Source organism: Ictidomys tridecemlineatus, chromosome 8 (assembly GCF_052094955.1).
Source record: "Ictidomys tridecemlineatus isolate mIctTri1 chromosome 8, mIctTri1.hap1, whole genome shotgun sequence".
In the NCBI taxonomy this organism is placed as follows: Eukaryota; Metazoa; Chordata; class Mammalia; order Rodentia; family Sciuridae; genus Ictidomys; species Ictidomys tridecemlineatus.
The window spans coordinates 108,373,707-108,400,028 of NC_135484.1; the positions used below are offsets into that span (position 1 = coordinate 108,373,707).

Genomic DNA, 26,322 nt, shown 5'->3' on the forward strand with positions numbered 1-26,322 from the left:
ACGCCTTCCGGGACTTGTAGTCCACAGGTTTCCTGAGGCCCGTAAGGGCAGGAGCCTACGGAGAGATTCTGCGCATGTGCACATATGTGTCAAGGCCGTGGGGTTCATTGGGTAATGTAGTCCTTTGTTGTCGGGGCAGGGGATGGCGGAGGCGGGGCTAGGGGCGGACTCTTCGTCCTCGCTCGCGTCAGTCCAGAGCACGGGGCGGGGCTGGAGAACTGGGAGCCCCAGCACGTCCTGCCCCACCGGAAGTGAAGGTGCGGGTCCGACGGTGGGCTCTGAAAGGGTGAGGCGCGCGGAAACACCGGCGCTGAGAATCGGTGGGGCGGGTGGGGACGCCGCAACTGGGACCTTTTGAGGGGCGCCCCGGGAGCCTGAAGGGGTTTTGTCAGGCGGTTTAGAGGGGAACCCTTAGGAGAAAGGAGGAGGGGGCGGGTATGCTCTGTCCTGGGGAGACGTGCGACCTGGGGTTCTTTAGGCCGGGAGGGGCGTGGTGGGGAAGCCGGGGTTTTGGAAAGCTGGTAGGGCCTCTAGTTGGGCTGTTTATTTAGAACTGGGAGAGGCGGGTGGGTCCTCGTCCTAGAATATAGCTCGGACTTAAAAGGGGGAGCAACGAGAGACTGAAGGAGTAGGGGAGAAGGATGCAGGAACCTTGAGGAGTGAAGCTGGTTTGATGGAAACAAGGAGACTGTGAGGAGCTGGAAAATAAGATGAAGGCGCTCCTAGTTTCATCCAATCTCTATCCTCCTGCCTCCCTGTTCTTGCAGCCCCTGCCCGGATGGCCGCAGTAGTTCTAGGGGGAGACACCATGGGCCCTGAGCGTATCTTCCCCAATCAGACTGAAGAACTGGGGCCACATCAGGGCCCTACAGAAGGCACTGGGGATTGGAGCAGTGAGGAGCCTGAAGAAGAGCAGGAGGAAACAGGGGCAGGCCCGGCTGGCTACTCCTACCAGCCCCTAAACCAAGATCCTGAACAAGAGGAGGTGGAGCTCGCACCAGTGGGGGATGGAGAAGATGTAGTTGCTGACATCCAGGATCGGATCCAGGTATAATGGAGGGAATTGTTAAGAACAAATAAAGCTGAGCTCCTGCAAATGAAAGCAGGACCCTACTTGTCTCTCTGGTTCCACAGGCCCTGGGGCTTCATTTGCCAGACCCACCATTAGAGAGTGAGGATGAAGATGAGGAGGGAGCTACTGCATTGAGCAGCCACAGTTCTATTCCCATGGACCCAGGTAAAAGGATCATTCTTTCATTAGGGAATAATAGACTGGCTTGAATCAGGAAAGGGAAGTTACAGGGGAATAATTTATTCCTAGTTTGTAAGCTAGGATTTTGCTGACTTCAGAATCCAGGTGAAACATTCTGCTAGACTTGGAGATGAGCAGGGTTGCTTAGAAATAAGATGGATCTGGTGACCCCACCAGTTAAGGGCTCTGGGTTGATTCAAGAAATGGGAAGAGGAGCTGGGCCCATTGTTTCTATCTCCTAACTGGCTTCTGGCTGTGATTTCAGAACATGTAGAGCTGGTGAAAAGAACAATGGCTGGAGTAAGCCTTCCTGCACCAGGAGTTCCTGCCTGGGCCCGGGAGATATCAGATGCCCAGTGGGAAGATGTGGTACAGAAAGCCCTTCAAGCCCGGCAGGCATCTCCTGCTTGGAAGTGACCATAGTAAGAACTGCCTCATCTTTCTACATTCCAGGCCAGAACTAGCACAGGACTGAATACATCCTCTGGTTGTAATATCTTACCCATCACCCTTTCACATCAAAGCAAATCAGACTTCTGCTCAGAGACCCACTTTATTCAGTTCTGTACATATGGGGACATTGGCCCAAGCCCAACCCACCTTAACATGTATCATTCTGTGGAGAATAAAGCACCCTATGTACACAGCCAAAAGCCACACTGCCTGTATTCCTGGAACCTGGGTCCAGCCCTCCTAGCCCCTTTCCTCTCCAAAAGGGACCGGTTAGGGCCTGCCCAGCATCAGCACAAACAAGGAAATAAATAGGTATTGGGGGGAGCTATGCTTGGGGCACCGCTCCTTGCTTTCTTCTTTCAACTTTGGGAACCAACAGCACAGGAAAGCAGTCAGCCACAGGGTGGTCCCTTCCATGTTTGTGATCCCAGGGCTGCTGCTCACCAGAGAGGGGGTGTAGGGTAGGGGTGATTATTTACACCCTCCCCTGCTTGGTCCATCTGGGCTCTATATTCATCATCTGTTGTCCACAGCCAGTACTTTTCTCCTTTAGGATCTCCATGTTCTCTTCAACAGGCAGGGAATAAAAGGAAATAATAAAACCCTGTCAGCCTGCACACTGCTGGGGCTGGGGGCTTATTTGTGCTGCTGGAGTTTGATTCCCCTCCAGCTACTCACTCCAGGGGCCAGTGGAGCTTGACATAACTTTGGTGAGAATAACCTCCTGCTCCTTCCTATATGCCTCTGCAGTCAGGGGAGAGGAACAGACACCTAGAATTCAGGTGAGGATGAAGGAGAGAGGAGAGGAGCATATGTATTCCTGTGTGTATTTCTCAGCAACCTCAGATAGCTGTGGGTTAGGAGCAGAAGGGGGACAGGCATCCCCAGGTTCTCTTTGCACTGAGCATCTTGATGCTCAGCCTGTCTGTACTAGCCACAGGGAGGCATGAACACGCTTTGGGGAGAAGAGAGACCACTGGGTGTCCCTGCTTCAAGTGCCTCCATCCTCTAGAGTAGCTAGCTAGAGAGGTGCTGCCTTTCCCCAAGTCAGCCAGTAGGGAGCAGAGGGTGGAGGGCTGGGGCAGCGTCCCAGGGCTGAGTGGGCTGTGACCCTGTGGGAAGGTGAGGGGGTCAGAGAGCCTCTTGGCTGGCAGTTAGGAACTCTTCTGCCCGCTTATGGGCCTCCAGTGCCTTGATGGTGTAGACGTCCTGGGGCAACTCTGACTTCCTCCGAAGCAGCACTTTTTCCTTCTTGATGTCCTTCAGCATCTACAAGTAGATAGGGAGAAGACAAGGAATGATGATCAATTCCCAAGGAATTGATATTTCCTTCTCTTATTCTTAGGTTCTGTTGCTCTTCTTTCCCTTCCAGACCTGTTAATTTCTACTCCACCTCCCCAGTCCTTAGCCCTGGTGCCCTCCCACCTGCACAGCCTCTGTCTCCACCGTCCTCTTCAGAAGCTGGATGTCCTCTGCTGTAGGGGTTTCTGTCTCCATGGAGTACACAGGGGGCAGAGGTGGAGGAGCACGGAACATGGGATACTGAGGGAGGAGATGTGGATGAAGAGTTGAGAGCCACTTCAGAGGTTTGTGGGCCTGTGTGTCATATTCTTCCACCAAAAATCCTTAACCCCTAGTTCCAGATGGGACCCTGAGTTCAGGGCAGTGGCATAAAAATCTCACCTGAGGATTAAGCCGGGCCAGCTCCTCAATCTTTTGCCACATCTCTTCTCTTTCCTTCATTCGGAACCGGCCCCTGAGGGAGCAAAAGTAGGAATGAGAGAACGAAAGTGAGCTGGAAGTAAAAAATGAAAGTCTTCCAGGGAGGGCTGGGATTGTGGCTCAGCGGTAGAGCGCTCGCCTAGCATGGGCAGGACCCGGGTTCGATCCTCAGCACCACATAAAAATAAAGGCATTGTGTTGTTTCCATCTACACCTAAAAATAAAATAAAACAATATTTAAAGAAAAAAAAAGTCTTCCAGGGAGAGAAATACTCACTTCTGTTTCTCTGCCTTGTACTGCTGTGTGCAATCATCAAAGAGCTTCTGATTCATTTCCATAAACAGCTTCAGGGCATTGTAGATCAGTCCATGGATTGTCCTGCCACCCAGAAGAAAGATCACATGCAGGCCAGAGCCTACCCTTAATGCCTGGGCCCCATGTTTACTTGTTTATAGGAAGTGTCTCTACCAACAGCTTTTTCATTTACTACCCCCATTTCCCAAACCTTTATAAGTAGATAGTTCTAGCCAAATTGTGTGACTTAAGACTAGCATTTCATGGTCTTTGCAAATACTGATCCACCTGTCTATACTTCCCCTACCCCATACTCCAAAAGTCTTCCTTCTTTACACCACTTCCGACTCTAATCCACACTAATGGCCTCCCAGCAACACAATGGACTGAGTGTACCACACTATGTTTGCTCTCAGCAAAAAGCTTTTTTTTTTTTAACAACTCTTAGATTCTATGCATGCTCTCTAAATGGATCACATCAGCTTCTCCCAGCATAGAATTGTATCTCCAAAGCTGTAACGTACCTGTAGAATAGCTGACCCCAAAGAGCAATGTACAGGCCACTGCTCTGCTATTTGATATCCCAGAGATCTCTCATACAGGCATCTTTTCTCTCTAGTCAGTCCCTCAAGGATCTACCAATAAACAGTGGGCATCAGCCCCACTTGCTGAATGACCAGGTGAGATTCACACCTTCAAAGGTTCCAAAACCAGATCCCCACACCCAGCCCCAGCCCAGCCCCATACTTGTTCCAGTGGCTCTTGGAGTTCCTGTAGAGTGCAGGGAACATGATGGGGAGGACTCTGGCAGCATTGTCACTTATCAGGCTCATGATGTATTCATTATTCCAGTAATAGAGAGCACGCTCTGCCACCTGGTGGAGAGAGGTGGGACTCAATGGAGGCACTATCTACCTGCCTTACTCAAGATCTGCTAAATTCCTGGGAGCCTTGGATATGCTGAGTTTGGCTTCACCTGGAAATGGGGGCTGGAGACACACTTGGCAAGCTGACGGAAGAGTGGTTCCATCACTTTGCTAAACTCTGAGGGTTCAATGACATCCAGAATCTCCTCTAGTTCATTCAGGAACATCACCTCCTTGGGGCTGTGGGTCTTGGGCCAAAACTTAAGAAGTCCCACAATCACCTGTTGTGAGAAGAAGACGTAGGATAAAATTCTTAATACTGTCTGGTTTTCTGGGAAGCTTTCCTGCCTGTCTTCCCCACCCTTAGCCTTGTGGGCAGAGTTTGGGTAACCTCAGCTAACGGCTCATGTTTCTTTGGCTTGGGTCTGCTTCCTAAGTGTATATAGATTTCATTTCTCATTCAGGGAGGAAACCATGTCACCTATCATGCCACAGCCCTCCTGAGCACCTGCTTACTGCATTGCTCAATTATAAATTGGTAAGCAATACTGATGACAGTAAAAGGTTGACTTGGGCTCAGAAGGGGAATTACCGGCTCAGTCAGACTGCTCTCCTTCTCCAGGAATTGTACCACACAGTAAGCCAACTGCAAAAGGTTGAGGTAGAAAGGAGGTGAAATTAGGGCCAGATGGTCTCACAATTCAATGACAAAAACAAGATCCCAAAATGGAAGGGGAAATATAAAGGATTTATCCCACCCATTCCCTGTGCCATAACTATCCCAGCAGAATACCTTCCCTCCCCTCCTTGTCTTTCCTGCCCAAGTTGGGGATCATCAGGAGGAAGGCACCTCACCTGAGGGTGGTATACACTCAGGGACTTGACTTTGTGAAGCGGAAGCAGGACACGGATGAGAAACATCTTATGCTCTTCCTTAAGGGGTAGGGCAAAGCCATTGATGATACTAGGAGTTAATGGAGGTTTTTTAGGACCAAATAGCCAGATCCAAGTTCAATACACCAGTCCTCCCAACATTTTTCAGGTATCTTATGTTCCTCTACTCCACCTCTCACCTGCCCAAGATCTCCAGGAGTTCAGCAATCCCATTGTGATGCTCTGTCTCATAGATGAACCTGAGAGGAAGAAAATAGGCTCTCTTGACACTAACCCTGATGTCCCTCCCACATTCTGCAGAGTCTCCATTATCTCGTTGCTCCCCCTCTCCTCCCTAGCAAAGGCTTGCTTTGATCCTAAGTCTGGGCTCATGAACTCACCTATAGAAGATGTGGTTGATCTGCCTACGGATATAAGCCCGGAGCCCCAAAAACTTGCCATAGATACGGTGCAAAATGGTCTTGAGAAAGTCCCGCTCTCGAGGATCCTCACTGTCAAATAGGTCCAGGAGCTGGAAGCAGGAGGGAGGAAAGGCAGCAAGTGAGGCGGCAGCCAGGGAAGGCTAGGGCTAGGTGACAGGGTCTTAGCCAGGGGAAGCTTTCAGGTTTTCTGGAGAAAGGGGAGTAAGGACAAGTGTCTGGAAAGCAGAGTAATTCTATTCTACTGATCTACTCCAAGTGGTATCTGGCCATGCATGTGTATGTGTGTATGTGTGTGTGTATATATATATATATATATATCCCCTTGAAAAGTACTGTGTTGCTTTTTTTTTTCCATTTTGCTAAAAGCTTCTTAAGGGCACTGAGCTTTTTTAACCTCCCATGGTCTCCTTAAACTAAACCCAGCTGAAATTCCAGTATAATAGTCATAATGGGAAAGAACATCTGGGACAGAGGTGAGGGGAGGCATGGGGCTACAGTTTATGGAATAGATAAAGGGGGAAGGACAGGAACCTCAGGGACTCACAGCAAGGACAAACTTCTGGTCAATATACTTCTTGGCTATATTCGGCTGGAAATCAGGAGACTCAAGGAAACGTAAGAAAAACTCATATACAAGCTGTAGAGGAAGAGAAACATCCACTGAGGAACTCCCCAAGGAATAAAAGATAGGGTACCCTGTTCCCTGCAGCCAGAGACAGCATGCTCCCTTGCCCTGGTACCTGAAGATGAGGCCAGGCAGCTTCCAAGGTAGGCTCATCTTCCTCTGGATCGAATTCAGCCCCTGTGGGATTCGATGAAGGTGGCAGTGTCCGGAAGAGGTTCACTGAAAACTGAGGGGTAGGCCCAGCTTAGAGCACCGTGCAGGCTTCTCCAGGGCCCCCACCCCTAGCCCTTGTGTTCTTTCCCCATGCCCACCATGGTTACAGCCTCTGGGTAGATGGCCTCAGTGACAACATCACGGCTGTGGGTGATGTACTCCACCATCTCATTGAGTCCTGCCCGCTTCACCTCCTTAAATTTGAGGTCACTGAGTGGGTCTGACACAAAGTCAAAGAGGACGCAGCACTGGCGTAACTTCTGTATAAACAGCTCCTCCCGCTCCTGGGTTGGTGAGTCTGTGGAAGGGGCCCCAGCAGTTAGCTTCTCCTCCCTCATCCCTCATCCCTCATGCCCAACCTGCTGGCCTTACAGAGCTTTCCCCTTTCCCACAGTTACCATCCTGTTCCCTGGACCTCCACCCCAATGAAAGTCCCCCTCACATTCTCTTGAATTCTCTTCTACCCAAGATACCCTAAAACTTCCCTTCTGCCAATGCCCAGTGCACGATAACCATTCTCACTAGCTGCAAGTACCTTTCAGGGCAGGAAGCTTCTGCAGCTCCCGGTTCTTGCTGAGGTTGAAGCGGGAGGAGCTTTGCCGTCGCTCCTTCTTGACAATCTGGGGTCCCCCTGAGTACTTGATTTTGCTGAGCTGTGTTGGGGGGGGTGTGCTGTTGCTGGGACGCTTGTTGGATGATGGTGGCTGAGATTGAGGTTGAGGTTGGGGCTGAGGCTGAGGCTGTGGCTGGGGCTGGGGCTGTGCCTGGTCAAACAAGTAATCTGTTGAAGTCCACTCCCCAGGAGATCTACCCACCCCAGGCTTCCCTTCATCCCTACTCTGTTTATGCCTGTACAGCCTAGGCAGTAAGCAGTTGTCTCTTACTCTAAAGGAGTTAGACCAGAAACAGGAATGGGTATGGACTGTAGCCTTGGAAGGGAACAGTCAAGAGGTCATGTCTCACTAGGCACAGTGGTGCACACCTATAATCCCAGCAACTCAAGAGACTGAGCCAGGAGGATCATAAGTTCAAAGCCAGTCTCAGCAATTTTACAAGGGCCTATACAACTTAGTGAGACCCTGTCTCAAATTTAAAAAATAAAATAAAAAAGGGCTGGGGATGTGGCTCAGTGGTTAAGTGTCCCTCAGTTCAATCCATGGTATAAAACAAAAGAAAGTCATGTCTCCCAAAGTGATACTCAGGCAGTGGGGAAAAACCCTCAAAATGTTCATTCCTGCCAAGCATAGTGGCATGCACCTGTACTCCTGCTCTTTAGGAGCCTGGAGCAGGAGGATCGCTTGAGCCCAAGAATTTGAGATTTGAGACAAGCCTGGGCAACATTGGAAAACCCTTTCTCAAAACAACAACAACAAAAACACCTCATTCTAATTCAGGCAAAATAAATTGATGGATTGATAGTGACACAAGTCAGAAAAGTGGTTATCTTGCCAGAGTAGGGATGGCAGTGGAGAAGGAGTAAGGGTAGTGGTGGTAAGGTACTACTGAGAAGAGACATTAGGAATACTGTTTTGTTGTTGTTGTTGCTGTTTTTAAACTAGGAATTGAACCCAGAGGTGCTCAATCCCTGAGCCACATCCCCAGCCCTTTTTATTTTTGATTTTGAGACAGGGTCTCACCAAGTTGTATAGGGCCTCACCAAGTTGCTGAAGCTGGTTTTGAACTCGAGCTCCTCCTGCCTTAGCTTCCCAAACCACTGGGATTACAGATAAACCCTACTGTACCTGGCTGTTGTTTTTGCGGTATTTAGGATTGATCCCAGGTCCTCATACATGCTAGGAAGTGTTCTACCACTGAGCTACATCCCTAGCCCCATCAATGAAGAATTTTCTTAGTGTTGGAAACATTTTACATCTTGATTGGATCTGGTAAGTGGTACATACCTAAAAATTCACTGAGCAGTACATCTAAGATCAATGAATGTATGACTTTCTTCAATTAAAGGGTAAAATAAATTTATTCTCATGTCTTGGTAGTTTTACTGCTAGAAATTAAGCTTAATAAAGATCCTAAATTTAAGAAAAACTTTTCGGGATGGGGCGATAGCGCAGTGGTGGAGCTCTTGCCTAATATAATCAAGGCCCTGGATTTGATCCCCAGCACTACAAAATTTTTTTTAAAAAGGGAAGTGGGGAGCTTTGTTTGGGGCTAGGGTGAAGCTTAGCAGTAGAATACTTGCTTAGCATGTACAAGGACCTAGGTACCATCCCCAGAAGAAGAAAAAAAAAAAAGTTTTGCTGCAAACACTTGAAGAGTCTCACAAGAAAAAATAAATAATAGAATTATGTTTATGAAAACCATGTGATAAATGTAACTATGAAAAATAGTTATACAATCCTAGTAAGTTCACCAAAATTAATAAGCATTTTGAGAAGATGGGCAATGTCAGCATAGGGGCACAGGAATGGTGAGAACTTATATTTTCCACTATAGAAAGTCAATAGATAAACCAGGTATGATGGCACACACCTATAATCCCAGCAACTGGGAAGGTTAAGGCAGGAGGAAGTGGATTCAAAGCTAGCCTCAGCATTATGTAAAAATGTGGATGTATAACTGATGTGATTCTGCAATCTGTATTTGGGGTAAAAATGGGAGTTCATAACCCACTTGAATCTAATGTATGAAATATGATATGTCAAGAGCTTTGTAATGTTTTGAACAACCAATAAAACAACAACAACAACAACAACAAAAAAAGCTAGCCTCAGCAATTTGGTAAGGCCCTACACAACTCAGCGAGACCCTGTCTCTAATAAAATATAAAAAAAAAAAAAGAGCTGGGGACGTGACTGAGTGTTTAAGTGACCCTGGGTTCAATCCCTGGTACAAAAAAAAAAAAAAAAAAAATCAAACCCAAAAGTCAATAGATAATCCAAGTTTCAAAATTTAAAAAAAAAAAAAAAGGCAGTGAAAAACTCAATTTGGTAGCTGGGTCTGGTGGCATACACCCACCTCTAATCTCAGCTATTCAGAAGATTGAAGCAAGAGAATTCAAACTCAAGGCAAGCCTGGACAAATAGCAAAGACCCTATCTCAAAACAAAAAAGAGGGCTGGAATAGAATTCTTGCTAAAATTCACAAAGCCCTGGGTTCATTCAATCCCTAGCACCAAAAAAAAAAAAAAGCTGAGTGTGGTAGTGGTGCACACCTACAATCTCAGGGACTCCAGAGGCTAAATCAGGAGGATCACAAGCCAACCTCAGCAACTTGGCAAGACCCTGTCCCAAAATAAAATTAAAAACAAAAAGGACTGGGGATGTGGTTTACTGATTAAGTGCTCCTGGATTCAACTAAAAAAAAAAAAAAAAAAAAAAAAAGATGGGTAAGGATTAATGCTTAGAGTCGCGAAGCCAAGCTAATTTGGCTAATTTGGAAATACAAATACAAATATCAATCTGTGAGGAAAGAGTTCAGAGTGGTTACACAAAGCAACAATGTAGGGGTTGCTCTTTTCATCACAAGCCAACACTACCTTTTAACTTTCTGAATGACCATGTTGAAAAATATTAAAACAAAAAGCCAAAAACTACCTAATGAAAGAAAACTGCTTCCAATATGAAGTTAAATAAGGACAAAACTGTATATGCAAAATGAGCTCATACACATTAAAATACATGCAAAGGACCAAAAAAGGTTCTAAAATGGAAAGAACAAGTCTAAGGAGTCCTTAGTAACTAAGTCCTATAGTGATAACATTATAGATGACTTTTCCTTTTCCTCTTCCCTATTTCTTTGTTTATGTTTTGTTATTTTTGGTACTAGGGGTTAAACCTAGGAGTGCTCTACTATTGAGCTACATCTCTAACCCTTTTCAAATTTCTTTGAGATAGGATTTCACTAAGTTGCCCAGGCCAGCCTCAAACTTGTGGTCCTCCTGCTTCAGCCTCCAAAGTAGCTGGGATTCCAGGTATGTGCCACCATGCCAAACATAGATACAGTTTTCTACATTTCCAGATTTTTTACAAGCTGACAGTGCTTTTGTAATGAAAGAAAGATGACTAATTTTTTAAAACGGTCCCTTTGGGAAGGGATAGCTCCCAGATATGGTAAAGGGCCCATAAAGCCCATTTTCAGAAGCCTAAACAGTTCTGCAGGGATGTCACTCACAGGTATTCCTAAATGTCCTGGTAACACTCTTGTAAGAACAGAAGATCCTAGCCCCCAAATAGAGGCTGCAGGAGTAAGGTCATGTCCAGCTGGATACCCACACCACGGAAGGAAAAGCTGACCTCCTATTCTTTTTTTTTTTTTTTTTAAAGAGAGTGAGAGAGGAGAGAGAGAGAGAATTTGTAGTATTTATTTTCTAGTTCTTGGCGGACACAACATCTTTGTTGGTATGTGGTGCTGAGGATCAAACCTGGGCCGCACGCATGCCAGACAGGCGCGCTACTGCCTGAGCCACATCCCCAGCCCCTGACCTCCTATTCTTAACCACATCATTCCCCTCCTCTCCAGCCCCGACTCCTCACCATAAGAATGGGAGATTTAAAACCCTCTGGGTTGGAGGAGAGGAGGAAAATAGAACTGTCATCCTTTTCATATTCTGAATTATTTTGTAGAAACCAGTTCTGACAAGTTTGTGACCTATCTGGGAATGAAAGAACTAGAGAGCAGTACTGGGTGTAGCCCAGGCAGGTCTGTGGGTTCAATGTGGCTCCTTACCACTTAGGCTACCTCACTCTCTCCTTTACTACAAAGGACCGCCCCAGACACCAGTTTCACTAGAGGAATGCAAGGAAGCGGGGCAGGAGCAGCTATCATACCTTCTCTGCCATGACAACACTCAGCCAGTGTGATTTTAGTTAGATAATGCAAGGAGCCCTGGAGTCTGGGGTTTCCTTTTCTATATATGGCAGATGAATCACCTTGGGGACAGGCTCAGAAAGAGGTAGAAGGTTGGGAGGCCATCACTTGGTGTGCATCCAGACCTTTATAAGAGGTATCTTCTACTAGTACTATTCTTTTTTTGGTTTTGGTACTAAGGATTGAATCTAGGGGTGGTTTAGGCACTGAGTTATATCCTCAGCCCTTTTCTTCTTTTTCTTTCTTTCTTTCTTTCTTTTTTTTTTTTTTTTTTTTGAGACAGGGTCTCACTAAGTTGCTGAGGCTGCCCTCGAACTTGTGATGCTCCTAGCTTAGCCTCCCAAGTTATTGGGACTTAAGATGCTTTTAGGAATGCATCCTAGAAATTCCTTCCTATGCTAACACACCTCAAATGTTTGAGTCCATTTTTCTCTTGTTTGAAAATGGGTGACCCAGAAAAAAATCACTGTATCTCTCAGGACCCAGTTTAAGTTCCACCTTCTTCCAAAAAGGCTTCTCAGATCATGCCAGTCCTTAGGTACTGCTCCACCCCCCACCTCCTAACACTACTTGTCTGTTCCATTGATTCTGTAATCATTCACCCCTAGTAGTACCTCTTGCTTTGTCTCTTTATATATCATTTCCTCAAAATGACAAGCCCCTTGAAGGTCCAGTCTCTGGTTTATACCTCTGTAGATGCCCTTGTACTGACATTAACAAACATTCAGTGAATGTTTGGCTGGTTGATTAAGAGCCAAAGCTCTTGGCTCCTCTTCAGGCTTCTCCCCATGGCCCTTCCTCTCCTGTCCCAACAAAGGAACCTGCAACACAGAGCACTGTACAGCATCAGGAACAGAGAAAACTTAGTGATACTAGGGTAAGAGGCTCAGTGCCAGCCTGAGGAACAAGACTCTGAGGGAGAGACAGACACCCAGCACCTCCATGAGCCACATACTGGGCCACATACAGAGAAAGGCATTCTTCCCAGAATGGGGAAAAACAGCCTCAATTTTCTCTGTTAAAAAGGAGAAAGTTGGACTAGATTGTTGGTTTCCCAACCACTCTCCAAGTAAGGTCTTAAGAAAACAGAGGGTTGCATAACTATAAAAATAATGTTCAAGGGCTGGGGTGGCTCAGCAGTAGAGTGCTCATCTAGCATGTGAGAGGCACTGGGTTCGATCCTCAGCACCACATAAAATAAATAAATAAATAAAGGTATTGTAAAAAATAAAAATAAAATAAATAATAATAATGTTCAAGCCAGGTGTGGTGGTACACACCTATAATCCCAGCAACTCAGGAGGCTGAGGTAGGAGGATCGTGAATTCAAAGCCAGCCTCAGAAACTTAGTGAGGCCCTAAGCAATTTTCATCAAGACTCTGTTCTCTAAATAAAATATAAAAAAGGGCTGAGGATGTTGCTCAGAGGTTAAGTGCCCCTGGGTTTAATCTCTGGTACCCCCCGCAAAAAAAAAAAAAAAAATCATAATAATAATGTTCAAAAAGCCACCCGAGTCGATGCCTAAGGTTCCTTCCACACTAGGATTGTGGTATTGAAGGCTGGGCTAGCCAGAGAACAATAGAGTAGGCTAAGTCTACCCTCTACCCCACTGTGGCACGCCAGTTTTGTGAGGACCATTGGCTCCCAGGCACTAGACGCATCTAAGAGATAGCTGGTCCAGCCAGTAAAGCCCCAGTTCTCAAGATATGATGAGGCACCCTCTGTCTGTTTATACTTTACAAAGGAGCATTCTTGTCATACAGGAAGTATGGGGCTGTGTCAGCCATTCACTTCATGTTCAACCATTTCTCCTAAAAACTCCAGCCACTGACTCTTCACTCAACGTGGGTGGGAGGCAAGGAATGGAGAACCTTCTATAACCAGCACAGTAGGGCTGGCTGACCAAAGGCAATCCATCCAGTCTGCCCTTTACCCCCTACTTTGTCCTGAGACGCTATAAGAGTCCTGAAGTATCTTCTTCCATTTCCAAACTCAACAGGATCCACACCCTAAGAAGCCTTCCTGCATTCAGGTCTCCAGCAATCAAATGGCACCCTGAATTTATGCACCATGCTCATATTCAGGTGATTTCAACTTTAAACTTGCCCACTCTGAACCAATCCTGATCCTACCTAATCCTAACATGGCTGCTAGATACTTAAATATAATATATATATATATATATATAATTTAAGCACTTTGGAAATATTACAAGAAAGATTAAGCATAAAATTAATAAAAATGCAGATTAATATCATATCTTTTGCATAATGAATTAACTGGCCTAATAAGGTTTCAACTTTGAATACTACAGAGGCATTCTCTTCATGTGAGTGACATCTAGATCTCACTCTGTGCTTAACTCTTTCCTTCATTTTTTCACTAAGCTTTATGCTAAGCATTAAAGGTTAAAAGGTGACTAGTGGGCTGGGGTTATAGCTCAGTTGTGGAGTGCTTGCCTAGCATGTATGAGGCACTAGATTTGATCCTCAGCAACACATAAAAAAAGGTATTTTGTCCATCTATAACTAAAAAATTAAAAAGTGACTAAGATATGGCACTTGCCTTCAAGAGTTCACAGTTCAGTAGGCAGGACAGACACAAAATCAGCTAATGGTTCTAGAGCAGTACAAGAACAGAGAGGGCCCCAAAGGCTATGGGAACACAGAGGCTGAGCTACAAACTCTAACTGGAAGAATTAGGGAAGACAAGAGGTGACATTTGATTTAGCTCTTAAGGATACACCTTAGTTAGGCAAAAAAAAAGAAAAGAGGGAAATGAGGCAATCTAGGTCAAAGCAACCATATCTGTGAGGGCCTGAGTCACAAAAAAAGCTTATATCAAAAGATGAGACATTCAGTGGGACAAGAAAACATGATAGGTACTAGAAGAATGAGGTGGGTCAGCTGAGAAAGGCCTTGGAGTTTGGATTTTAACTTGTAAGCAATGAGATGCCAAAATTATATTTTAAGTATTGAGAACATGGCTGGGAGTGTAGCTCACTGATGGAGCGTTCATTTGTCATGAGTAAAGTTCTGGGTTCAATCCTCAGCACACAAAAAAAGTAGAAGACTGATAATCCCAGAAAGGTTTTGTTTTGCTTTGTTTTTTTTATACCAAGGATTGAACTCAGGGGGGCTTAACCACTTAACCACATCCCCAGCCATTTTTAAATATTTTATTTAGAGACAGGGTCTTGCTGAGTTGCTTAGGGCCTCACTAGGTTGCTGAGACTGGCTTTGAACTCGTGACCTCCTGCCTTAGCCTCCTGAGTCGCTGGGATCACAGTCGAGTTGCTGGGATCACAGGCATGCCCCAATGTACCCAGTGCACATTGTTTTTAGGTTTTTAGAAGTAACAGGCTGTGGCCTCAGGGAAGACAGGATGAAGTGAAGGAGACTGGGATAATTTCTTCTTCCCTCTGTATCTGTTTTTTGAACTCAGGACAGCAAAGCACACAACAGTTTTTATATGGCATTGAATTTTTTTCTCTAAAGCCAGACCAGGAAAGACCCTTACCTGCAAAAGCAGATTACAATGAGTCTCACTTGATTTCCTAAAGCACCCTTCCGTTCTAGGCTTCTTTACTTAGAGCCAGCATGTAACTTCATTAAGCCCACAAGAGACCTGGCTCCTGAGTTGCAGACCTGGGTTGAATTCCAGCTCTGCTGGAGCAAAAGCTATTTAACATCTCTAAGCCTCAAGTTCATCTATAAAATGGGAATAATAATAACAGAACAACCCAAGGAAGTTCTGTGATGGTTAAATGAAACAATGCATGCATATTACTTAGTACAATGCCTGGTACATAGTGTACTAGATTAACGGTGTCCCCCCAAATTCACATTCACCCAGAATCTGTGAATGTGACCTTATTAGAAATAGACTCTTTAAAAAAAAACCTTAGCAGGGCTCAGTAACACATGCCTGTAATCCCAGAGGTTCGGGAGGCTGAGGCAGGAGGATCATAAGTTTAAATCCGGCCTCAGTAATTTAGCAAAGCCCAGAGCAATTCAGTGAGATCCTGTCTCTAAATAAAATACAAAAAAGAGCTTAACCAATGTGGCTCAATGGTTAAGTGGGCCTGAGTTCAAATTGCAGTACCAGGAAGAAAAAAAAAAAAAGAAAAAAACCTTAGAGGTAAGAGAATAAAAAGAAATAATAATAAAACATAAGTAAATAAGAAACAAGGTCTTTGCAAAAGTAATCAAATTAAATTGAGGTCATACTGGATAAGAGTGTTCTTAATGACTAGTGTCCTTATAAGAGGGAAATCTGGATAGAGACAGACACACAGGGGAGAACACCATGTGACCACAGAGACAGAGGTTGGAATGATGCATCTACAAACCAATAGATGTCAAGGACTGTCAAAGGCCATCAGAAACTAGGCAAGGGGAACAGAACAAATTCTTACTACAATCTTGGAAGGACATGACTCTGCCAACACCTTGATATCAGAATTCTAGTCTCAAAACTTTGAGAGAATATGGGTTTTTGTTGTTGTTGTTGTTTGTTTGTTTTTTTAATATATATATTTTTTAAGTTTTAGGTGGACACAATATCTTTATTTTACATTTATGTGGTGCTAAGGATTAAACCCAGTGCCTTGTACATGCTAGACAAGCACTCTACCACTGAGCCACAACCCAGCCCAAGAATAAGTTGTTTAATATTTTTAGTTGTAGTTGACACAATACCTTTATTTTATTTATTTGTTTTTATGTGGTGCTGAGGATTGAACCCAGGGCCTCACACGTGCTAGGCAAGCGCTCTACCGCTGAGCCTCAACCCCAGTCATTAAGTTTTTGTTATTTTAAGCCAACCAGTTTGTGATAATTTGTTATGGAACTGTAAGAAACTAATACAAAGTAACTACTCAGTAAAACAGATGTTAGCAACTATAGTTATTAGGATCAGTTGGAAAGGCTTATCAATTTTGGCCAAAAGAGTTCAAAATTCTGGACTAGAAAAAGGGCAAGGGAAGGATTGTGACAAACTGAGATTGAAGACCATGACCTCACAGCCTGGCTTTTAAAGCATCACTCTGCCATCCATGCATGGGTACCTTTTTGGAAAATCATGGAGCAAAATTCGGGCAGCTGCCTCACATAGGGGAGCACTGAGCAGCTTTTCATAAAGAGCCCAAGGTGAACTTGACATCCTCCTTTTCCAACAGCTTGAAACAAGACCTACTCCTCTGGGCAGATTTGTCCAGAAGCAGTGGGGAAATCACAGCAACTAGTCTCAGCATACTTCTTAATCTTTTCAGACTTTCACTTTCCCATCTATAAAATGAGAGAATTAAATCCTAAGATTCCATCGAACACCAATCTGAAGTTGGTTGGTCTGTTCATACACTAGTTCACTCATTCACAAATGCATTCAAATGCTGGGTGCCCCTGCTGCGCCAGGTCCTTCAGTGGTGAGCAAGAGCCTCCTGAAGCTATCATTGCTAACACAGGAAACAGCTTATAAACAGTGAGTTCACAAGGAATTATTTAAGGAGAGTCATGGTTGGGTGCTATCCTGAGACAGAGTGTCAAAAGAGCAACTAACAGAAACCCTGACCATGTCCTGGAGATGGAGATGGGTAGTCAAGGAAGGCTGCCTTAAGGAAATGATATCCAATAGCTGTATCTAATAACTATATGAAGAAGGGTTAGGCAAAAGGTGAAAACAAACCCCTAAATATTCCATTCTTTCCTTTTAAACTGGGATTCTTAGCCACCCTTGGCTTTGAATGTCAGCCACCAGCTCCCAACTACCTTTCCTTGTGGGTTCCACCAATGTCATCATTCCTAAAGGAGAGACTGAGCCCACAGAATGTGTTGCCAGAAGAACTTATTATAAACCAAGTGAGCACACAGGTGTGAGGAAGAAGCAATGCAGAGTAAAACCCAGCTTCTTCCCTCAGTTCACAGCTGACACAAATGAAAACAAATGGTTACAACACCAAATGATAAGAACTAGTCTAGAAACATGTTCATACAACTATGTAAGTGCAGAGGAAGGAGCAATTTCTCTTTTGTGGTCCCAAACTTCCACATCTGTAAAATGGGCAAAACCTAGCATGCTGCTTCTGCTTACTTAAAGGAGGCCTAAAACAATGCTCACTGGTATAAAAAGTGTTTTGATCTCTTTAGAAATGACAGTGACCAGCACTAGTTGGCAAAGTCTGATTCCACAGTTAACCCAAACACTTGTTAATCAATCTCTTCTGCCAAAACACCACAAGACCCACCCATAACTAAGAGCTCTGGTGTTCTCCATTCTGAATGTCAAGCAGGAGGGAGGAAGCACAGCACTGGACAGCAGCTTCCACACAGTATGGCTTTTTATTCCACATGTTCACACCATCCAAAGCATCCCACTGAGCATACCCCCATATGTTCATGGACATACTCTGTACTTCCTCAAGTCCCTCTATTCTCTGCTGATCTTTCTCTTTCTGTTTATTGCTTTACAGCCCTAGATTGCTGAGCTGCACTGACCTCTGTTCATGACTGTCCCATGGTCCTCTCATTAGAATGAAACCAAGGGCAATGGGCCCAACCCTGAAGGGACACCAGACACTCCCAACCCCTTGCCCCACCCAGAGCCACGTCAAAGTCACCTGTCACCCCATAAGCACTCGTGGACTTTTCCTCTTCTCCCCAGGACCCTGGACCTCCCAGCTTTTTGCTTTAAGAAAAAGAGACTTCTTTGTTTTGGGGGACTGGGGATCAAACCAGGGCCTTGTACATGCTTAGCACTGAGCTATACCCCCAGCCAATGAGAAAGGAATTTTCAACACTCAAAAATCAACACAAAGAAAAAATGACTTTCATAGCAATCTGAGAAGTCTGAAAGAATTAGAGAAAACCAGCCAAAGGGACCTCTGAGGATAATCCAGAGGAGCTGTTCAGGGCTGTGTTAGCCCCCTTCCTTCTCCTTCCCTATGTTAGCTTCCCTCCTGGGTAACGCTGATCCCCAAGAGCCCTCATCCCCCAGCCATCATGGAACTAGAGCTGGCACCTGCACCACAACTATGACTGTGTCTATATTCATTACCTCCTCAGCGTTGTCACCTCCACCATCCTTGCCTGAGCTGCTGGGCTTGGCTGTGCCTTTGGCAAGCTTGGGGGGCTCCTGCTGGGAGAAGATGGAGGAGTTTGGGTTAGCAGAAACCAAGGGAAGGGAGAGGCCTATCTGGATCCCTTATCCTTGTTGCAACTATACTCTGTCTGACTGAATCAATCAATCAGAACCTACCTTGTACCTAGTTCTAGGTGGGGAATACACATAAAAGGAGATTCAGTCCCTCCAAGAAGTTTAGAATCTAGTTAAGAAGTTATCCTTAACACACAATAATCAATGCTCTTTCATCTGGGACCTCACCAAGCTTATGCATGGGTTAGGCCTAGGAGGGCCCTCAGCCAGGTTAAGAATCTGAGTAAGGAGGCTTTAAGGAAAAGCACTAGAGGGCTGGGGATGTGGCTCAAGTGGTAGCGCGCTCGCCTGGCATGTGTGTGGCCTGGGTTCGATCCTCAGCACCACAAACCAACGAGGATGTTGTGTCTGCCGAGAACTAAAAAATAAATATTAAAAATTCTCTCTCTCTCTCTCTCTCTCTCTCTCTCTCTCTCTTTTTTAAAAAAAAAAAAAAAGGAAAAGCACTAGAGAACAAGATGCTCAGACTGGCTTCTGGCTGAAGGAGTCAAAGGGATACCAGAGGCTTCCTTGCTAGAAGGGTAGGAGTCACCCTCTCCCCTCACGGCTATCCAGAGAGACCAGGAGGCATTTTTTAGATGTCACAAATATCACCAAGACAAGAAGGTGCTACTGTCATTTAATCAGTAGGGCCCAGGGATGCTAACTGGTATAGGAAGTGTCCTACCCAAAAGACCAAGAGAGCCTGGGCTGGTAAGTACTGGGACAGGGATGAGGGTAAAACCCTGAATTGTTACTAAGAGTGAGCACTAGACTAAAGTTTCCCTTGGGAACCTGGCAGCTGGCTCAGAGCCCTGGCCTGCCCAGCATCTCTTCCTATGCTTTGGGCCAAAAAAAAAAAAAAAGCAACCACACAGGAACAGGATGGGGAGAATGTGAAAAAGACTTGGGGATTTAGGTCTGACTGCAAGCTCAACACAGATCAACCATGTGCCGTGGCTGCCTCCATAGCTTACATGACCTTCCACTCAGTTAACAGACCTATGCAGAGCGCTTGGCACTGACAGGGCCCATCTAGAACCTCTGGTTCAGTCATGAGCATCACACTTTAGGAAGGGCAATGAGAAATCTGAATTTTTCTTAGGAGAAATGTGACCCATACTGGGAGTGTATTCAAAAGCATGGCCCAAGAGCAACAGCTGCAGGAACTAGGATAGTTAACAATGGAAGGGAGGAGTCCTGGGGGGTGGGGAAGCAAGATGGATCTCAACCAGCAAATGAGGAGCTGCCATGTGGACTAAAGATGCAACTTGTCCATGTGGACCCAGGGGCAGAAGAGCAATGGGATGAAGTTGCAAGAGGATAGGCTGGGGCTTGCAAGAAGGATGAATTTTCTCACGGAGCAGTTGCATGGAAACTGGCTGCCTAGTGAAGCTGAAAGCTCCCCAGCCCTGAGAGCATTCAAGCAGAGGCTGGGTGACCTCTTCTAAGGCATGTTGCAAAAGGGATTCAAGTCTTCAATGAGAACTGGATTGGAGGATCTTGGAAATCACTTCCAGCTCTGAGAGTCTGCAATTCAATAGCAGCCAAGCCCCTTCAGCAAGAAGTGTTAAATCAAATGATTGTGACTATGGGGGCAAAAGGATTTCAGGGAGAAGAGAGCTCTGTGTGGGCTGGAGTAGGGGGAAGGCTTCTTGGGGGAGGGGAGGAAAGAAACCATTCTTGGGTGTGGAGCAGCTGGATGCAGTAGCACAAGGGGGAAAGTATTCCTTTTTAGGCTGAGCATTCCTGATGCCTACTGTCCAGGTTGGCCATACTGACTTCTGTCAGTGGTTCAGTGTATAGGGTGGAGAGAGAGAAGATGGGAGGGAGGCAGGCAGGACACAAAACTGAGGTAACTGTCTTTACCCTCAGATGTGGATCCTTCAGACAATCGAAACCCATCTTCATATAAGTCTGATCTACTTTATCTACTTTTAATTTTGCAGTGCTGGGGATCGAACCTAGGGCCTCACTCATACCAGGCAAGCACTTTACCACTAAGCCATATCCCCAGCCCTGATCTCTCTATTTGATCATAAGCTGCTTATTCTTTTTTGTACCCCTCCACCCACCCAATGACACTCAGCATGATGCCTGAGACACATCTATCACGGAATGTAGTTAAGAGAAATCCAGCTGCTTTGGTGTGTGGGTGTGAGTGGGTGAATGGGGAACAGCGCCCACCAGCCTTGTTACCCAGCTCCTGCAGAACAGGTGAAGTGCACACACTGAAGGCCAGCCCAGCTATTGAGTGCTGCATGACACTGAGGTTAAAAGAATGGTTTGGAGCTAGCCTTGTGTTTGGGGGCTCAACTCTCACTAGCTATATAATTGGATACAAGTTAACTGGCCTCTCTAAGCCTTGTTCTCCTCTTCTATTAAATGACAATCATAGTACCCACTTCCTTAGCATAGTGGCCTGCACATGAAAATCCTAATATTGATCAATGTTGTTGTAATTATTATTATTATGAACAAGAAGAAAGTGGGAGGGAGCAGAGACACCTCACCCAAGAACGTAAGACGTAAATCTCAGATCAGAACGAGGGAGAAGAGGAGACTGCATATTCTCCTAAAAGATTGTCTCAGCACCTGTTCACTAAGCACCTACTGTGTGTAGGTAAGATGTGAAACCAAAATGCAGCTTATTTGTGATCTCAAGGGAGAAGACAAGACTTCTCTCTAATTAATTCCAATCCAAAGCTGAACACAAAAGGGCCACGAGTGGCCTACCGAATGTTCTGCAAATATAGGGGAGTAGGTAGAGATCACTGGCTCAGGAAAAGCTTCAGGGAGGAGGCAGTGAAGGATAGGATTGGGACCAGCAGAGATGAATGAGAAAGGGGACAGGTGATGGATGAGCAATAAAGAGTCTCCACCCACCCACATGCTCTGTGCCCATCCAGGCAAACTTCAGTCACACTGTCACCTCTCTCCCCCTCAGAACTTGACAACCATTGAAGGAGAACAAATTCAGCCAAAAATCAAATGCAGGGAGTTAAATCACACAGGGGATCAGAGATAGGCCTGGCTCCATACATCCTGATTCTTCTAACACCCTTTCTCAACTTAATAAACTTGTGGTCCTTGCAAATCCATGAATATCTTGTCTTCTCAATTATCTAGTAGGTAAAGATGTTCTGCAATGGGACAGTATCTGGTCCATCAAGCCAAAAGCTACAGATGGATGCGGACCTCACCACATCCCCTGAATTCTACATCTCTTAACTCCTGGTATGGCTGACTTATGTATACATACACTGTCTGTAGCTGAACAGCCCAAACCATACTGGCATGCCCACTTCCCAAGGACAGGACCTGGGTGAGGCATACAGCCCATTCTTGCTCTCTACCTCAGGAGATTCAACACATAGTATGTCATTACCAACCCTGAATCTCAGGCCCTGAAAGGTTATGGAGACAACCTAGAATCAAAGCTGCCTGGCAAATACCTGAAAGCTCCAGGATAAAGACTTTGATTGATAAGGTCAAAGATGGCAGTCCAACAACTCAGTCAATCAGATGGAAAATGAATGCTGCCAATACACCTCTAGAGTCATCAGAAGGGTAGCCACATCAGACCAGAAACATCCCCCAACATGAGGGGCCAGCCCCAAGAGAAGCTGGGGGGAGCTGGAGCTGGTATCCTAGCATCCTCTGTGTGAATCTGTACCTTAAAGGAACCACACCTCTGAGTCAGACCTCAGCAACAGCAGGAAACAGAGGGTAGAAACAGGCAGGGATGAAGAATAGGGAAGGCAGTATGGAGGTAGAATAGAAATAGAAATAGAAATACAAAGTTGAAAGAAGGCAACATCAAGAAATGGCAAAAAAGAAAAGAAGAAATGGCGTGTGGGGATGGGAATATAGCTCAGTGGTAGAGCATATGCTTAGTATGTGCAAGGTCCTGAGTTGGATCCCCAGCACCACTCACAATGATAATCAAGAAATGGCTTGTGTCAGGACATCATCGCAAAGGCATGGATGTCCAGGGATGGCCTTCATGCTAAGAAGAAAAACTAATCTGAAGGGGTAGATTCCTAATTTGAGGATCGTGCAGCCTACAAAGGGGAAAATGCAAAGGTTATTTTAGGATTAGGAATAAAGGGAGGAGCTTGATCAGATTAGGAAAGTGTTTGGTCTAAGATGAACCTAGGAGCCAAGTGATGTAGGTTAGGAGGGCTTTGGTACAGAAAAGCCCTTTAAGTCAGGGTATCTCATATTGCAGCTGGGCCTCCAGCAGACTGTGTGACCTTGGACAAGTCCCTTCCCTTACAGGGGCCTCAGTCTCCTCATCTGTACCAGTAGGGATTGCACTACATGTGCTCAGAGCTTCCTTCCAGCACTGACGTTCTGAGGTTCCATCAACAGAAGGAAGAGCTCAGTTCTGGCTTACAAGTTTGTGTGTGAAGGAAGAACTAAAGAAAGGGCCTAGCCAGATTTGGGTGAAGGAGAAAGAAAGCAGCGCTGTTCTAGGTCAGGGGGCTTGGCGTTCAGGAAGAAGGGGCGTAGGGAACTGTGGAGAGGCAATCCTAGGCCGGTGAGAAGAAGAGGGAAGGGGGCTGCGCAGGGCGGGGGGGAAAAGGGCAGTTCTGGAGGGAGACACAGAAACCGGTGGGGGATCGGGGACGGTGGGACACAGAGGAAAAAAAGCAGGGGAGTGACCTAGGAGTGGGGCAGATCCGGAGGGAGGAGGTTACTGGAACCGCGGGTAGGAGGAGGGAGGAAAAAAAGGGAGGTGTATATGGGTGAAATACGTCCAGGGCAAGGTGGGGAGCTGTCCTAGATGCGGCAGGGGCTGGAGGTGCTGCCAGCCGCGGGGGTTAAGGGCTGCTCCGGGGAGTACTGCGGGGGGCCGGACGGGAGGGTCAGTCTAGGGCTGTCCCGGGCCTGGTTCGGGCCCCTCCCAGAGCTCCGCGCAGGCCCTAAGGCGGAGGCGCGAGGGAAAGGGCCACGCTCACCTTCTCCTTCTTCAGTTTATAGGGCATCTCGGCCCGTCCGGACCCGGCCCGGCTCCTGCGGCCCCGCTCCGGCTCCGGCTTTGCTCGGCCGCACTCGGCCCGCTCGGCGTCTCTCCGCCACCGCCTGCGCGCTGCGCCCGGGTCGAGCGGTGCCTGCGCCTCTAATTGGCCCGAACTCTTACAAACCTGCCTGACAACCAGGCGCCGCCTCCTCGGATTGGTCATTGGAGCCAAGCTGCTTCCTTTTTTTCTCATTGGAAAGAAAGAGTACAAACCGCCAGGGTTCGGCTCCCAGAATTGGCTAAGGTGGGAAATCCCGCCCCAAAATGGGTCGGGCTTAGTGAAGGAGGTGGGGGTAAGGGGAAGCCCCAGCTTGGCCAGGAGAGCTGCACTCCAGCGTCGGGTGTGCGTCGGCCTCGGCCATTCTTCGTAGCCCTTGGAGCTGTGCTCTTTCTTTTTGAAGTGACTCTCCCACTTTCCCCACTCTGCTAGCTCGCCCAGTATGAAATGAAGAAAAGAAGCCCTAAAATGAAGGGCACCTTTCTTCATTGGGGTAAAGTAAAACTGGTTGCAGGTGCCAAATTGCCAAAGTCTCCTAAGGGCCCTCCAGGGCATTCACCCCCGCTAGACCTGAGTTAGAGGGGAGTAAAGGGGATGCCTGCCAGGGGTGGGACCTGGGTGAAAGGAGATGAGGATTCCTGGTTTGTTGTAACCTTATGAAATGGGCCCCTATACCTACTGCAAGTATCCTGGGATTGGAGAACTAGTTAGATTTGAGCAGCTAAAAACGAAGTGGAAAGCAATCTCCTTATTAATGTCTCTGGAAATACATCCCTTACGCACCACCCCACCCAAACCAGTGCTCTAATGGGTGAGACTCAATTCCTGCCCTCAGGGAGTTCATTGTCTGGTGAAATTCAAACTTGTGTAAACCAATGGTTAAGATACAATGTAATAAATTCGGGCAATGAGGCACAAGTCTGTAATCCCAGTGATTTGGGATCCTGCTGAGGCAGAAGGATCCCAATCTGGAAGCCAGTACCTAGCAGTTTAGGAAGATCCAATCTTAAAGAAATAAAAAGAGCTAGAAATGTAACTCAGTGGTAAAGCACCCCCTGGGTTCAATCCCCAGTACCAATGATAATAATAATAGAGTGCACGAACCTTGAAGTGGCAAGGAGGAATAGTTCAGAGAGGCTACTCTGGTAACTGACTGACTATATTAAGAAACTAGTCCTAGGCTGGGGATGTGGCTCATTGTTACAGCACTTGTCTGGCATGTGTTAGTTAGGCCATGGTTTCAATCCCCAGCTCTGCAAAAGGAAAAAATAAATAAATAAATAAATAAAATAGGGCTGGGGATGTGGCTCAAGTGGTAGCGTGCTTGCCTAGCATGCATGAGGCTCTGGGTTCGATTCTCAGCACCACATAAAAATAAAATAAAGATATTGTGTCCATCTAAAACTAAAAAAATAAATATTAAAAAAAAAGAAAAAAGAAACGGGGCTTGTAATCCCAGCTACTAGGGATCTTTAAGCAGAGGGATGGCAAATTTGAGGCCACCTGAGCAATATATAGAGACTCTACCCCAAGATAAAACTAAAAACTGGCATGTTGGTGCATGTCTGGAATTGAAGCTGCTCAGAAGGCTGAGGCAGGAGGATCACAGTTCAAAGCCAGTTTCAGCAACTTAGCAAGGCCCTAAGCAATTTAGCAAGACCCTGGGGATGTGACTCAGTGGGTTAATTGCTCTTGGATTCAATCCCTGGTACAAAAAAAAAAAAAAAAAAAAAAAAACTATAAAGGGTTGGGAGGGCTGAGATATAGTTCCATGATAGAGTAAGGCCCTTGGTTTGAACCTCAATACCACACACATATCTCATAAAAGAAAGAAAGAACAAGAAATGAATCACCCTGGAGAAGGCCCATCAAGAATAACCTATGGAGGGCTGAGGATGTGGCTCAAGCGGTAGCATGCTCGCCTGGCATGCGTGCGGCCCGGGTTTGATCCTCAGCACCACATACCAACAAAGATGTTGTGTCCGCCGAGAACTAAAAAACAAATATTAAAAATTCTCTCTCTCTCCTCTCTCACTCTCTCTTAAAAAAAAAATTAAAGCTTGTTTGTCCATCCTAGAATTAAAAAAAAAAAAAAAAAAAAAACCTATGGAGAGTAAATCTCTGGGCCTGGAGGTTCAGTCATAGGTGCTTGCCCAGCATGGAGGAGGTGCTACTTTCCCCCAGCACTGCAAAATAAATAAATAAAACTTGCCCAGGGATAGTAACATTTAAAGGCAGTGGTCATAGGGATGGAGAAGAGAAGTTGGGATTGGAAAATGTTTAGATTCAACAGGATTTGGTGATTCATTGGATTGTGGGGAGACAGTATCAGAAAGGGAGGAGCTAAGGATGGCTTCCAGAAGTGGTCAAAGACATAGGAAGAAAACTAGTGTCATTGGGCTGGGGATGTGGCTCAAGCAGTAGCGCGCTTGCCTGGCATGCCTGTGGCCCAGGTTCGATCCTCAGTACCACATACAAACTAAGATGTGTCCGCCAAATACTAAAAAATAAATATTAAAAATATTCTCTCTCTCCCTCCCT

At 46.0% G+C, this 26,322-nt stretch overlaps 2 protein-coding genes across 9 annotated transcripts; one reads left to right on the forward strand and one right to left on the reverse strand.

The window, feature by feature from the left end:
- Positions 1–107: 107 nt before the first annotated feature.
- On the forward strand, positions 108–1,905 carry Mea1 (male-enhanced antigen 1). Of its 3 annotated transcripts, none has more exons than XM_040282702.2 (4): positions 108–320; positions 768–1,048; positions 1,135–1,237; positions 1,518–1,905. In XM_040282702.2, exons 1-4 carry the CDS (start codon positions 143–145, stop codon positions 1,667–1,669), a joined length of 714 nt encoding a protein of 237 aa, XP_040138636.2. In that variant the 5' UTR covers positions 108–142; the 3' UTR covers positions 1,670–1,905. The 3 variants fall into 3 exon arrangements, with proteins under 3 accessions (XP_040138636.2, XP_005318726.2, XP_005318727.1); XM_005318669.5 differs by having other exon boundaries at positions 108–257; XM_005318670.5 differs by having other exon boundaries at positions 146–286.
- On the reverse strand, positions 1,787–25,495 carry Ppp2r5d (protein phosphatase 2 regulatory subunit B'delta). 6 transcript variants are annotated; one of them, XM_005318664.5, is made up of 16 exons: positions 23,722–25,481; positions 18,620–18,697; positions 7,278–7,506; positions 6,841–7,040; positions 6,645–6,755; positions 6,449–6,541; positions 5,863–5,993; positions 5,662–5,721; positions 5,444–5,552; positions 5,181–5,234; positions 4,699–4,869; positions 4,470–4,597; positions 3,705–3,806; positions 3,389–3,461; positions 3,131–3,247; positions 1,787–2,974 (listed from the first exon to the last, which is right to left on the reverse strand). In XM_005318664.5, exons 1-16 carry the CDS (start codon positions 24,334–24,336, stop codon positions 2,837–2,839), a joined length of 2,409 nt encoding a protein of 802 aa, XP_005318721.3. In that variant the 5' UTR covers positions 24,337–25,481; the 3' UTR covers positions 1,787–2,836. The 6 variants fall into 6 exon arrangements, with proteins under 6 accessions (XP_005318721.3, XP_021577558.2, XP_021577562.3 ...); XM_021721883.3 differs by having other exon boundaries at positions 18,620–18,700; positions 23,722–23,933; XM_021721887.3 differs by lacking the exon at positions 3,131–3,247 and having other exon boundaries at positions 18,620–18,700; positions 23,722–25,489.
- Positions 25,496–26,322: the final 827 nt, after the last annotated feature.

Bases quoted from the DNA above. Each gene is read 5' to 3' on its own strand.
- Mea1 (XM_040282702.2), top strand. From the start codon at position 143: ATGGCGGAGGCGGGGCTAGGGGCGGACTCTTCGTCCTCGCTCGCGTCA. The intron at 321-767 runs GTGGGGCGGGTG...CTGTTCTTGCAG, and splicing joins AACACCGGCGCTGAGAATCG to CCCCTGCCCGGATGGCCGCA. The intron at 1,049-1,134 runs GTATAATGGAGG...CTGGTTCCACAG, and splicing joins ACATCCAGGATCGGATCCAG to GCCCTGGGGCTTCATTTGCC.
- Ppp2r5d (XM_005318664.5), bottom strand. From the start codon at position 24,336: ATGCCCTGGAGGGCCCTTAGGAGACTTTGGCAATTTGGCACCTGCAAC. The intron at 6,756-6,840 runs GTGGGCATGGGG...CCTACCCCTCAG, and splicing joins ACCCAGAGGCTGTAACCATG to TTTTCAGTGAACCTCTTCCG. The intron at 2,975-3,130 runs GTGGGAGGGCAC...ATCTACTTGTAG, and splicing joins TGGAGACAGAGGCTGTGCAG to ATGCTGAAGGACATCAAGAA.